General features: G+C 41.6%; 1 protein-coding gene across 2 annotated transcripts; it reads right to left on the reverse strand.

Annotated features, from left to right (window-relative positions):
• Positions 1–5,390: 5,390 nt before the first annotated feature.
• Positions 5,391–11,696, reverse strand: LOC121656575 (60S ribosomal protein L11-like). Of its 2 annotated transcripts, none has more exons than XM_042011635.1 (4): positions 11,608–11,696; positions 10,740–10,890; positions 10,355–10,461; positions 5,391–5,486 (listed from the first exon to the last, which is right to left on the reverse strand). In XM_042011635.1, exons 1-4 carry the CDS (start codon positions 11,611–11,613, stop codon positions 5,406–5,408), a joined length of 345 nt encoding a protein of 114 aa, XP_041867569.1. In that variant the 5' UTR covers positions 11,614–11,696; the 3' UTR covers positions 5,391–5,405. The 2 variants fall into 2 exon arrangements, with proteins under 2 accessions (XP_041867569.1, XP_041867568.1); XM_042011634.1 differs by lacking the exon at positions 11,608–11,696 and adding an exon at positions 10,984–11,019.
• Positions 11,697–14,997: the final 3,301 nt, after the last annotated feature.

Genomic DNA, 14,997 nt, shown 5'->3' on the forward strand with positions numbered 1-14,997 from the left:
GGAAAAGAGTAGTGGACCCAAAATGGACCCTTGTGGGACCCCAAAACTGAGAAGGGCTGAGGAATATTTCTCAAGATGAACACAGAAAGACCGATCTGACAAATAAAACCGGAACCAGTGCAGGACTGTGCCTCTGATGCCGACACATGGCTCCAGGCATGTCAGGAAGATTTGATGTCTACTGTGTCAAATGCTGCCTTTAGCCTGAATGAACCAGGACAGCAGGACTTCCAGAATCAGTATTTCATTAAAAACGCTTAAAAGCGCAGTTTCAGTTCTGCAAAAACGTCAGACGTGCCACTGCAGTGCGTCCTTAATCACGAAAAACCACACGTTTTGTTCATGTTATTCCACTGGAAGCGAAGGGATTCATGAAGCCGATTAGCATCTTCAAACAACTTAGACAAGTCATCAAGATGAGACTGGACTTTATTTAACAAAGTACCCATGTTATCTACTTTGAATAGAAATCAGCTATGAAAAAGGTTTCCATCCAGCCAGCATGTAAATCCTTTACACTCCCCTGTAAACTGCCTACCAACAGCTAACTAAACTCACCTAACCTTTGGTGAGGGGCGGGTACTTATGCATCTAAATACCGGCAACCTTGAACAAGACCTACGGCGAAGTTTCCAAGCATATAGCTTCAACCACTATAATAATAATAATAATAATACATTTTATTTATAAAGGCGCCTTTCTCACACTCAAGGTCACCGTACAATAAAAACACAACAATGAATAAATCCAAATAAAATACAAGAAAAACATAAAACAGTGATTGCAACAATGTACATATTATAATGAGTAAGCCAGTTTAAACAGATGTGTTTTCAATTTGGATTTGAACAGATGAATAGAATCAGAGTTGCGGAGGTCAGGGGGGAGTGAGTTCCACAGATGAGGAGCAGAGCAGCTGAAAGCTCTACTCCCCATGGTGACAAGGCGAGCGGGGGTGAAGATGAGGTGAATTGCAGAGGAGGATCTGAGGGAACGGACCGGTTTGACAACACGGAGGAGATCAGAAAAATATGGAGGGGCGAGGTTGTGTATGGCCTTAAAGGTTAACAGCAAAATTTTATAGTGAATGCGATGGGTGATGGGGAGCCAGTGGAGCTGCTGTAAGATGGGGGTGATATGATGGATGGATGGGGTTCTAGTGATGATTCTGGCTGCTGCATTCTGTACCAGCTGAAGTTTATGAATTGATTTCTGGGGAAGACCAAACAGAAGGGAGTTGCAGTAATCCAAGCGTGATGTGACCAGGCTGTGTACAAGTATGGCGGTGGTGTGAGGGGTGAGAGAGGGGCGTAGGCGGTTGATATTGCGGAGATGGAAGTATGCGGACCGTGTTATGTTATTAATGTGTGATGTGAAAGAAAGAGTGCTGTCGAGGATGACACCCAGACTCTTTACCTGAGGGGAGGGAGAGATGGAAGAGTCATCAATGGGAATGCAGAAACTATCAGATTTAGAGAGGGTGGATTTGGTGCCAACTAGTAACATTTCGGTTTTACTACTGTTTAATTTGAGAAAGTTTGAAGTGAACCAGGACTTAATGTCATGAAGACAATCTGTGAGTGAGGTAGGTGGGAGAGTGGAGTTTGGCTTTGTGGAGAGATAGAGCTGGGTGTCATCCGCATAACAATGGAAATGTATGTGGTGTTTTCTAAAAATATAACCGAGGGGGAGGAGGTAGATGATGAACAACAGGGGCCCCAGGACTGAGCCCTGGGGCACACCTGTGGTGACTGGGAGTGACTGGGAATGGGATGATTTCAGCTGTACGAACTGAGTGCGGCCAGAAAGGTATGATTTGAACCAGTTAAGAGGGGTGTGGGTAATGCCAATAGAGGAGAGTCTAGTCAGAAGGATGGAGTGGGAAATAGTATCGAAGGCCGCACTCAGATCGAGAAGGATAAGAATTGATAATAAACCAGAGTCAGCTGCTAGAAGGAGATCATTGGTGACTTTTAGTAATGCTGTTTCAGTGCTGTGGAGTGGACGGAAACCAGATTGAAATTCTTCATATAGATTGTTAATGGATAGATGGGCTCGGAGTTGTGAGGAAACTATTTTTTCCAGTAGTTTTGAAATAAACGGCAGATTGGAGATGGGACGAAAGTTATTAAGGTTGTTAGGGTCCAAGCCGGGTTTTTTAAGTATTGGGGTGATGGCAGCAGTTTTTAACAATGGGGGGACCAGACCAGTGGTGAGGGAGGAGTGTATGATGCAAGTAATGAGCGGCGCTAGTGAGGAAGCAGATGCTTTTACTAGGAAGGTTGGGATGGGGTCTAGTCGACAGGTGGATGATTTTGATTTCCTTATTAATTCAGTGATGGCAGTGATAGGGGGGAGAGTAAATGCAGAAAGAGAGATGGAAGGAGGCAGAAGGGGAGGTAATGGAGAAGGATTATAAGAAACATTTGGAGCGAGATGTTGATGAATATTCTGGATTTTGGATGTGAAGAATGAGATTAGACTGTTACAGAAAGCAGATGAGGCCATGTGAGGTGGAAGGGAGTCAGGAGGTTGTGTAATATTGTTCAAGAGAGAAAATAGAGCCTTTGTGTTACCTTCATTAGAATTAATTAAACTAGAATAATAGGTGGATTTGGCAAGTTTGCAGCAGTCCCTATAGTAAGTGATGTGGTTTTGATACATTTCCTGGTGGATAGTTAAACCAGTTTTCCTGTAGAGTCGCTCCAGTTGACGTCCTTTGGTTTTGAGTTTTCTGAGAGCAGGGGTAAACCAGGGTGAAGAGCAGTTGAAAGTGACTGATCTAGTTTTTAGAGGGGCCAAGTTATTGAGCAGATTCTGAAGACTGTTATTGTAATGTGAGACAAGATCATCAGGGCTAGAGAAACTGTCAGGGTGGGGTAGAGCGTTAATGGCAGTAGAGAGAGTGTCCAAGTTAATGTCCTTAATGTTACGGAAGGATATGTCACGTGAGCGCTTGTTTTTTGCAAGAACCAGACTGACAGAAAAAGAAATGATCATATGGTCAGAGAAGGGGAGCACATCAGTTTTGCAACCAGTGGGAATTAAACCTGAACAGCAAACTAAGTCAAGAATATGACCTTTTGAATGAGTTGGAGCAGTAATAAACTGCTGGAGACCAAAACTGTTAAGACAAGACATAAAATCCCTGGTGAGAATATTATTTACATTGTCCATATGGATGTTAAAATCTCCAAGAATTATTATGTTGGGCGATCGTGAGGAGAGATCAGCCAGAAATGCAGAGAAGTCATTTAAAAAGTCCTTATTGGGCTTGGGTGGACGGTAAACTGTAGCGATGAAGGTTGGAACAGGACCAGGCAGCAGTAGGACCATTGATTCAAACGAGGGAGCGGAAGGGGCAGAGACCTGTGAGACTCTCCACTTCTCACGGGCAAACAGCGCGAGACCACCTCCACGGCCGGAGTCACGTGGTTTGCAATAGTAAACAAACCCAGGCGGGTTAGCTCCATTTAGGCAAGTGTAGTCATTTGGCTGCTGCCAAGTTTCAGTCAAACATAAAAAAATCCAACTCACGAACTATTGCCATTGGTAAAGTAAAAAACGTTTAAAAAATAAAAATAATAGGCCACAAAACACTCAACACAGAGCTTTTTGTAAAGTACCAAAATCCAGGCTGTCCTGCTGCAACAAAAGATCTCCAACTCCACTAAGATCTTATGCGTAAATAATAAATTCCCAATATTTGTTAAATTTCTACAGTCATTTAGCAAAACATGACAACTAAATAAGAGCATATAAATGAGTAAGTGACTGATAACTAAATAATAAACCTTTTTAAAGGGGTTGTTGTGTCAGTAATTATAAAGTGTAATGGTTCCTGTTCCTTACAATTACCTGGTTCCATCAGCCTAAACATGAAAACACTGTCTTTACAAGACGGTGATGTTAAAGAAGATTAAGGTATACTTCATAAATATATTTTACATGGTAGAGCTTTGATATTTTCACTGGCCCACTTGTCAATATCAGCCTGAAATCCTCACATCTTGGGGAATTTATGGTATCCAGTTTATTTTTTGCTTATTTTTTTATGTGTACCCTTTATTTAAAAACACATTGGTAGCATAATATAGCAATAGTTTACTCATCTAGCACTTCTGTTGTTTCCTTTTTCCTCTTTTTTCCCCAAGATGTGAGGATTTCATGGCTGAATGAGGAATCTGAATTGAAATATGTGTTTCTAATGCAGGCAACATTACAGAAGCAGCATGACACAGACTGAAGCCTGGCAGAGGTTGACCCGATGGAAGATCAGAAACTGTGTTTTAATTAATCTAGATGATGTGTGGGATATTTCAGTCCAGGTTTGAAGAGTCTAGGTGCTGCAGTTTTTTCACATGACCTGATCTAAAGTGGTCTAGGTTAAAAAATTCTGTGGCATAACTGTGGGAGCCATAAATATTAAGAATATTAAATGTTGTATTTTCTGTTTATTGGGTTGTTTTGTATTAGTTTATTACAGTGATTATGGTTTAAGTTGGCCACATGGTTATGGGCGGTGGTTCTCTGGGTTATGTAAGACACCTGTGATGTGTGTGTTTGGGTCTGGTAGAAAGAGGGTGTGTGGGTAGCAGTATTCTTTGTTGACCGCCACCTTAGTTAATCGCTGTGATTTATTTCTTTGCCTTTGGATTAAGTTAGTACACGTTGTATTGAGTTAAATTTATTCTCTTGCAATAAAGTTATAAAACGTATAATTTGGATCTCAGCGGATTTTTTTTATTTTTTCCAAAGAGGAAAGGCCCAACTTCAGCCTCTCGGTGACTTTTTTGTGGTTTTTGAAACTACAAATCTGAAGTTAACTTCAGCGTCTCCTACGAGGAGAAATTAACTCGTACACAAAATAATAATAATAACTGTGTCATGCGTGAAATGAAGGTGTGAAAATTCAAAGGGCTGGAACGAATTAATCAAACCTGGATAATGCTTCATTTACGACAATCCACGCACCGCGTCTCCGCGTGGAAACTCCAACTTGTTCAAAAAGAAATCCCAGAAATCCAAATTTACAAACCCTCCCATGGGATCTCATTGATAAACCTGTTTTATTTTTTAAGTTTGTGGCCCTGCGATGGACTGGTGTACGGTGGCCGACCCCCTAAAACGGCTGGGACAGGCTCCATATGGACTGAGCGGTCCAGAGAATGAATGAACGAATGAGTTTGTGGCTAAATGTCCAACCCTTCATCAGCCACTGTGGGCTAAACGCGGAAGGTAACTCATGACGACGTAACTTCTTTATCCCACATTCATTTTCCATGTCATAACGTAGCATTATCTATTAATTATTGATTGTATGTGAGGAATCGAAACAATAAACAAAGGACACAATGCATTACTTACTTTGTAGCAAAAGATTTTCCTCCCGAGCTCAGCCACTGCTACATCCTCCGACAGGTGATGAGCACAGGTGAGTGCAACCTAACCACGGAAACACCCAAAGTGGCACACCCACCAGCCAACTGCTAAACGGGTGTGCACACAACAGAATACATAAAATTACTTGCACGTATGGCTCCTACATCTAATCAAAACCAAGTGGAAAAAAGAACCATTTTACCATTTAAAAAAGTTAATATTTATTTGTTTAGTTTTCCTTTATAAGCTGTTAGTACTACAGTAATAACCATATAATAGCATTCATTCATTATCTTGACCGCTTATTCCATTACAGGTCGTGGGTGAGCTGGAGCCTATCCCAGCATTTTAACAGGTGAGAGGCAGGGTACACCCTGGACAGATAGACAAACAACCATTCACACACACACTCTCTCTCCTAGGGAGAATTTAGAATAACCACTTAACCTATCATGCATGTCTTTGGACAGTGGGAGGAAGCCGAAGCACCCGGAGAGAACCCACGCATACACGGGGAGAACATGCAAACTCCACACAGAAAGGCCACCGCCCTCAAGGTTCGAACCTCCCCCCAGCCGAGATTCAAACCAGTGACCTTCTTGCTGTGAGGCTGCGATGCTAACCACCACACCACCGTGCAGCCCCATATAATATAATAGCATTAGATTGTATTAAAAGCATATACACAGAAAACAGCTAAAACTATCATTAGCACAATGACTGGAAAACATAGTAGAGTAGTTTAAACATTTGTAAACAAGGTATAAAAAATAATTTATAAGAATAATTTGCAGATCTCATAAACTTGCTTTATTCAACAGATATTCAACTATAAAACATGAAATTTGTGTGAGAACTTTTACTGTTTCGTGAGAACATTTAGTTCTTCATGAATCTGAAGGCAGAACAGATCTGAAAACTTTGAACAAGGACAACAAAAGGTTAGAAAGCAACAGAAGGAAAACTCGGTTCTCAAATGCCCCCAGGCTGCTGCAAGAAGATGATATGCTGGACTGTAGGAAACATCCCAGATAGCAGAAAATGTCCGGCCCAGATATGGCCCGTGTTTGGCCTTGGCCACCTCATGTGGCCCACGAGGACGTTGCTGTAATCTGTCCAGGCCAGCTCAGAATGAGCTAATATTTTAAATTGAAAAGTAAAAGTAAAATGTTTTACTTTAAACATTTGATTTTTGTTCTATTAAACTAAACTGCTTGGAATTTGGGGTTGCTTGTAGTTTTGTTAATCCTCATTCTTGGTTCATCTTTGTTTGATTTTGGTTCATCTTGTGCTTTTTTATTTTAATTTTATGCTTATTGCTCATTGTTTTTATTGTACAAACCTGACCTTATGTGTTTTGAATGGTACTTTTAAATAAAATGTATTATTATTACTTCATGTTTTTCTGTCAGGGTGACTGAACTTATCACAACTGGTTTCACCAAATTCACGCCTTTTGGCCCATATGTGTTAGAGATCACTTAAATTGGCCTTTACCAAACTTGGGTTCCCAGCCCCGACAGGGGTCCCAAGAGAATTTTTAGGGGGTCGCCAGATGATAATAAAAAATAGACTACATTTATCTAATAAATTTGGGAATTTTATTAGGGCTGTGAAAATTAACACATTATATAAAGTAATTAATCTGTGAAATGACTGTTAATTTTTATGACATTAATGCATAAACAAAGTTATTACTCATGTCATATTAAAAATCCAAATTCAGCATAATTCTGGCCAGAAAAGCCTCGTTTCCTCCACTGGGGGCAGAGTGGGGTACTTTTTTTGTTTGTTTGTTTCTACACGGGAAACCTGAGAAGAATACCCTAATATCCAACCTGTCTTACTTTGTTGGGGTACCAATCTAACCGACCCCACCGAAAGGGTGGAGCTTGACACACAGCAAAACAGAAAAAAAAGTCACTTCAGGTGCGACCTGGCAAACAAAACAGAAGCGGCTCCTTGTTTAGAGCAACATACAGTGCATCTGGAAGAATTCACAGTGCTTCACTTTTTCCACATTTTATGTTATAGCCTTATTCCAAAATGGAATGAATTCTTTTTTGTCCTCATAATGACAATATGAAAAAGTTTTGGTTTTTTTTTTTTAAAGGTTTTTGCAAATTTATTATAAATAAAACAGTAAAGGTGGATTTATATTCGCGCGGCGTCTGAATGCGGCCGGCTACGGCGTAGCTGACGCTGGTGAGTTTGCTCTCACACTCGAGCGTAGGGGGTGCGCATCGTTCTGGTGTTGTGTTGCAGTTTCTCCTCCTAATCTGAAGGTGGCAGCAGGGGTGGTATCGGCTGGTAAACTCACCAGGTCGGAGTTCTTTGGATTGTTCACATCAGTCCGGTAGGGATTTCCTGTTTTAAAACAACAATGGCGTCCAGTATGGTTCAGTGTCTTTTTTAGCTTGTGGAAGAAAACAAAGAAATAATTCGATCAGCCTTTCATCCACTTGATCCATTGGGTGTTGTTTTTAATAATGGAGGCTACTACACAAATTCAGCGAGAAGATTCAGAAATCTGGAAACTCGTAATCTCAAATTGACCAATCATAAGGAAGGACTTCCGTCTGCGTAGCAGGGGTGCACGTCAGGTCTGGAAGAGGTTCGCGTTGGGCCTCCGCGGAGTTACACAGCGCCTACAGCAGTGATGCAGACACCGCCAAGTATAAATCCGCCTTTAGAAATCACATGTGCTTAAGTATTCACAGCCTTTGCCATGAAGCTCAAAAGTGAGCTCAGGTGCACCCTGTTTCAACCGATTATCCTTGAGATGTTCCTACAGCTTAACTGGAGACCACCTGTGGTAAATTCATTTGATTAGACATGATTTGGAAAGGCACACACCTGTCTATATATAAAGTCCCTCACTTGACAGTGCATGGTAGAACACAAACCAAGCAGGAAGTCAAAGGAATTGTCTGTAGACCTCCGAGACAGGATTGTCTCGAGGCTCAAATCTGGGGAAGGGTACAGAAAAATATCTGCTGCCTTGAATATCCCAATGAGCACAGTGGCCTCCATCACTCTGTCAGAGCTACAGCATTCCTCTGTGGAGAGAGAGGAGACCTTTCCAGAAGGACAACCATCTCTGCAGCAATCCACCAATCAGGCCTGTATGGTAGAGTGGCCAGAAGGAAGCCATTCCTTAGTAAAAAGCACACGGCAGCCAGCCTGGAGTGCTAAAATGCACCTGAAAGACTCTCAGACCATGACAAACAAAATTCTCTGGTGTGATGTGACAAAGATCAAACTCTTTGGCGTGAATGCCAGGCGTCATGTTTGGAGGAAACCAGGTACCGTTCCTCACCAGGCCAATACCATCCCTACAGTGAAGCATGGGGGTGGCAGCATCATGCTATGGGGATGTTTTTCAGTGGCAGGAACTGGGAGACTAGTCAGGATAGAGGGAAAGATGAATTCAGCAATGTACAGAGACATCCTGGATAAAAAACTGCTCCAGAGCGCTCTTCATCTTAGACTGGGGTGATGGTTCATCTTTCAGCAGGACAGCGACCCAAAGCAAAGGAGTGGCTTCAGGACAGTTCTGGGAAGGTCCTTGAGTGGCCCAGCCAGAGCCCAGACTTGAATCTCTGAAAATGGTAGTGCACAGACGCTTCCCATCCAACCTGATGGAGCTTGAGAGGTGCTGCAGAGAGGAATGGGCGAAACTGCCCACAGACAAGTGGCTGGTGGCATCATGTTGTTTGTAGAATTTTGAGGACAAAAATTAATTTATTCCATTTGTAATTAGGCTGTAACATAACAAAATGTGGAAAAAGTGAAGCGATGTGAATACTTTCCAGATACACTGTATATTCTTTTGTTTATTAAATTTCCGTTTAAAATGGCGTCACGAAGCACCGCCAGGAAGAAAGAACACAAACTGGTGGATGATGCCATCCTCCTTTGTTTCTCAGTCATGTTTTGGTTCTACTTTCAGGAAGGCGCTGCAATGGCGTCATGCTGTTACATAGCCGAGGCTATCGCTATCCGGCTGATACTCCGCCTTTCAGGTAAGTTAAGGTAGGCTGTGGAAACACAACGAGATCACATCCGCATCCTAACCATCCTGTCCCGCAACCGTTGGTGGAAACAAGGCTAAAAATTTTGGGAACCATTGCTTTAAATAATATGCATACAGCCAAAGGCCATAGCCAGAACAAAGATGCTGACTACTGCTGCCATGTCGAGTTTAGCTTCAGCACAATGTTGGCTAATACCGCTGACCCACAGGAAAGATAAAAGCCAAAGATGAGACATTCAGTTCCTGTCAGTTTGTTGACTGATAAATGAATAATCTTCAGGAATAAGAACAGAAATCCAGGCTCAACGCCTCAATCATTTAGAAATGACCAACCCTGGAAAACTGAGAATCTACACAGACTTAGATTACACCCATTATCAGTGGAGAACAAATTAGTTCTACTAAATCTGAAACTTTTTCTTTTTTCCTCACTTTAAAAATGAGCCAAATATCCCCCTCCCCCAAAAAGAAAACAAAAACAAAAAAAAAACCATGTCCATCATTAGAACTGAGAAGCCATAATTCACTCAGTGGTGACTAAAAGCCAAGCAGCAAGCAAGTTAAAATGCAAATGTCAACACATAAGCATGAAAAGACAGCTAAAATTTAAATATCATTAGCAAAATACATTACTGGAAATGACGTTATCTGGTTAGAAGATGATTTTAAAAAATGAATCCATTTAAGGAAATAAAATATGGGTAATTCTCCATCTCTAAAATATTTAAGTTTTTCCCCAAAATAAAATGATTAAGAAAATGCTTCACAAGTTTGTTTTGGTGTACCAAGGTAATGCTGTCAGAAAAGAAAAAAATATAACACAGGACAGTCAGATACCAATGCAGCACTGTTTTTTAGGGTTTGAAGGAAGATGGGAAGTTAGGAAGGAGGAGTTTAAAGCATTTAAAAAAAAAAAAAAAAAGTCAAGTCTCTTACCTTCAGTCCCTTCTCCAGGATTTCCTCTGCTTTCGCCCCACGGACGGTGCAGTGAACAGCAATCTTTTCATTTCTGCGGATACCGAAGGATCTCACGGTGTAGCGGGCTGCGAATGAAACAAAACCCAGGTTTTGTGGTGTTGCTTGCATTATTCCTCTATAGTAAGGGTGTCTAGTTCTGGTCCTTGAGGGTTACAATCCTGCAGGTTTTCCACATCTCCCTGCTCCACCACACATCTGTGCAGAACTTCACAGGACTTTGGATCCATTTAACCTGAATCAGACGTGTGTGAGCAGGAAAACACTGAAAACCTGCAGGAACGCAACCCTCTAGGACCGACTTTGGACACCCTTGATCTACAGTAGGGTGATACCATATACTGACCCTTGGAGAAGACGGGTGTCTGTCCTGTGAGCTGCTCCAGCACCTTGGCAGCTCTGGTCAGTCTGTCTCCGCTCTCACCCACACAAATGTTCAGGCAGAGCTTGCGGATGCGGAGCTCTCTCATGGGGTTCTCCTTCTTTTCACCCTGGTCCTAAAAAAAAAAAAAAAAAAAGTGTAGTCTGTTACTATGGAGACAGTCAGTAGAAAAACACAGCATCGTCTAACTGTAGTAAAATGCTCACACCTGGCTGACTACTGCTGCCATGTCGAGTTTAGCTTCAGCACAACGTTGGCTAACACCGCTGATAGGCTAGTTAGCTAACTAAATTGATCTGAGCTGTCACTGTTCACGAAGTTAACTCTTTTTGAGTCCTAAAGTTGTAGGTTTGTTCCTGGGTACCAAAGTCTTGAAAGTGGTTACTCCAGGAGTCTGTGACCAAACCACGCCGGACAGAGGACATGTCTGTACAAATCCCAGCTGCTGGGGCAGTTAGCATCGTCACATCACGTACGTGCCCGGAAGTCAAATAAGAACCCCCAAAACGATTCAATGTTACACAGGATAAACAAAGACAAGTCTTCAGTATGGTCCCACCGTCTTAACGCTAATAACATTTTTTGGAGTACATCAAAAAAATGACGGGGTGGGGGATATTTCCAGTGGCTAGCCCATTTGCATCAGCCGGTTTTGTTTTTACATAATTTCGTGGTGTTTTTAACAAATACGTCTCTAGATTGATCGTTCATCGTGGAGTCTAAGTTTCTGGAGATTAAGCAGTCGTTACAATAACTCTACAGCGCCGATGATTGCGGATTTCTCTGCAACTTCGTGTTTGATCCCTATCGTACGATGTGGGGCACTACTCACCGCCATATTGGATCACTAGAAGAGGACTAGTCGTTTCCGGGGGGGCGTTTTTATACCTCTGTGCTCACTGTCAATAGGCTCGTAGAAACATCGATGGGAAGTTCAAGAGTTCCTGTAAAAAACCGAAAACGCAAAATATTTAGCAACAACATTTTATGCAGCCTATAATGAAATGGTTTTATGATGAAGTGATGGGTAGATGAGGCCTCGTGACAGCGGCACATTACCTAAACTGTATTGATACTGTGTCACAGTGTTGCTCAGTCATGACACCTGCTGGATCTTAAACATCATTACAGGCAACCGAGTTAAGATACTCAACTGACATACTGATTCAATGACCTAGTATATATAATATTATTAAAGTAACTGTGTTTCATATAGTATTATTATCTTAATCTAAGTTTAAAATATCTTTGATATCTCTAAAATATACAGTCAAATAATGTAAACGTGTGTCATAACGTGAAAATCATAGTGAAAGTGTGAATGGGATGTTGCTTATGTACTTGTATTTGAAGCAGGGATGGATATATATATATATATAAATATATACACACACAAAATTTTATTAAAGAAAATTATTTTTTTCAATGTCTTGGCATTCATGTAATTACTTTTTTTAGGCAAGTTCTCCAGCTCACATGGTACTGATGAGGCTGGTGTGCATAAAACCTGTAGGGACAGCCAGAAGAGGTTTGGGTAAGTGTGACTTTGGTGTTCCCAATATTTTAAAGGATCCTAGGATCTTGCAGTCTTGCTCTCTGCCAGGTATCTGGACCTCAATACCTGAACTGGCTGTGGCATTCGTTGTCTGCCTGCCAACGTCCTCATTAAGCTGCTGTCACAGGTTATCTAATAATAATAATAATTAAAAAACACCACATTGGTATTTTATTTTTTGTCATCAATTACAAATCAGTACAAATTTAACATTTAACCTGCAGAAAATAAAATAATGATTAACACTAAGAGTCACTGAAGTGGAGTCAAATCCTGATAGATCAAGCGGTAACTGAGAGTAAGCAGATGAAATAAAAAAAAATAAAAACAAACGTCTTATTTGCCAATATAAGATCAAAATGGGCTTTTTTTTGTGCTCCATATCACAATGGCCTGAACAGGAGAATTGTGTAACAAAAGATCTGTGATTCTTTTGGTAGAGACGCTTCCCCTTATTCTTCTTTGTCTGCAGTTTATTGACGTACAGATGTGAATTACCGCCACCAACTGGAAAGGAGTGTGGGAAACCTTCCTGTCCTCTATATTCTCTTAATCATCCCTGTTTTAGATAGAAAATAAATTATGATCAGATGCACACCATCTCCTGAACTACCTTTTAAATACCTGGGAATTCAAACATTACTTTCATTGCCCTGAGTTCATCTATCAGTTCCTTCCTTTCTGTCTCTATTATCTGTTGCAGTGAACCTTTACATGTTCTATTGTTTCATTTCATTTGCACCAGCCTCTATTATATGATTCAATCTCAATGTTGATATAACCCTACTGTATTTCCTAAACCTCCTCCCTTTTCCCACAGTCCTTTGTACTCTGTAAAACTATTGTCCTTTCCTTTCTTTTTCCCAGTGTTTCTGCCATCGCTTCTTTATTTCATGTTTAATGACTCTTATTACTTCCATTTACCAAATTTAACTGACAAACCAAAACCCTTTTTTGACCACTCCTTAGCCTTCCTATCTGCCCATTCGTTCCCTCTTATCCCAATATGAGCTGGCACCCAAAGAAATGCTACTACTGATCCCATCATTTAAATTCTGTACAGTATTTGCTGGATTTCAGTTAATATATCTGGTCTGCTTTCTGAGAAGTGTTGTTCTTTATACTGACTAGGGATGAACTTGAATTCCATCAGATGAGTCATCTTAAAGGTTTTATGTCCTCTGCCCACTGGGCTGCTAATAGCAACGCCAACATTTCACCATGTAAACTGATAAAACATCATTCAATCTCTTGCTTACTTGCACTCTAAACTCCAACACAACGACTGCTACTCTTGCACAACCCGATGGATTCTTGGTTGTGTCTGTATATATTTTTATACTCGTCCAGAGGGATCCCAAGGTGTTCCCAGGCCAGCTGAGAGATAGTCCCTCCAGTGTGTCCTAGGCCTTCCTTCCGGTGGGACGTCCTCCGAACACCTCACCAGGGAGGCATCCAGGAGGCATCTTGACCAGATGCCCGAGTCACCTCATCTGGCTCCTCTCGATGCGGAGGAGCAGCGGCTCTACTCTGAGCCCCTCCCGGATCACCGAGCTTCTCATTCTATCTCTAAGGTGGAGCCCGGCCACCCTGCAGAGTATTTGAGATCTTGTTATTTCGGTTACTACACACAGCTCATGACCACAGGTGAGGGTAGGAACGTAGATCGACCGGTAAATCCAGAGCTTTGCCTTTTGGCTCAGCTTCTTCTTCACCAGGAAAGACCAATGCAGAGTCCGCATCACTGCAGACGCCGCACCGATCCGCCTGTTCATCTCCTGCCCCATCCTTCCTTCACTCGTGAACAAGACCCTGAGATAGCCGTTGAAACTTAACACACACCTACGAGTAGCATGAGGTCAGAGTTAAACAGCAGCACAGTCTCTCCTCGTTTCCTGCAGCAGGTCAGACAGAAAACGAGGGAAAATCTCTGACAGAAACTTATTCAGAAACTCAAAAACAAAACAACATTTATGTAGTTACATTCTTAGAATACGTCTACACAAGCAATTATTAACTGCTAATACAGTTAGCTTAATAAAGAGAGAGCCAGCATTGCAACATATACCCATTAAAATGGTTTTTCAGTCGCAAAGCTACAAAAGTTCAAGTTAAGTTTTATTTGTGTAGCACAATAAAACAAAAAATAAGGAAACAATAAAACAACGACACAGTAAAACAATAGTAAATGATAAGACCAGAATAAAAAGCAAAACAAATTCTATTTTGCTTCATTTTGCCAAGCAGCTTCAAATAACAGAAAATGCTTTTAACAACTGAACTGACCTGCTGGTGGAAGTTAAAAGAGCAATCAGCGATCACACCAAGATTTTTCACATGGGTTCGATGGTGTGAAGTAAGCTGACCAAGAAACCTACAGCACCGTTCAGAAGCTCAGAACTTCCAAAGACCACAATTAGGGATGGTCCGATCCGATCCACTGGATCGGTATCGGGTCCGATCCAGGTCAAAATGACTGGATCGGGCATCGGATTTTTTTATTAGAACCCGTCCGATCCGATCCATAAGCCCAAACTATCTTTGGGGGGGAAAAAAAGTCATACATCTTAACTTGACTTTGCGCGACCTGCCGTAACAAAGGGGAGCTGCCCGTTACCATGGTTGCCATGTGCCTGTTTTCCTCACGTGAGCAGCAGAAGCCAGCAG

This window comes from Melanotaenia boesemani, chromosome 17, assembly GCF_017639745.1.
Source record: "Melanotaenia boesemani isolate fMelBoe1 chromosome 17, fMelBoe1.pri, whole genome shotgun sequence".
NCBI classification, from domain to species: domain Eukaryota; kingdom Metazoa; phylum Chordata; class Actinopteri; order Atheriniformes; family Melanotaeniidae; genus Melanotaenia; species Melanotaenia boesemani.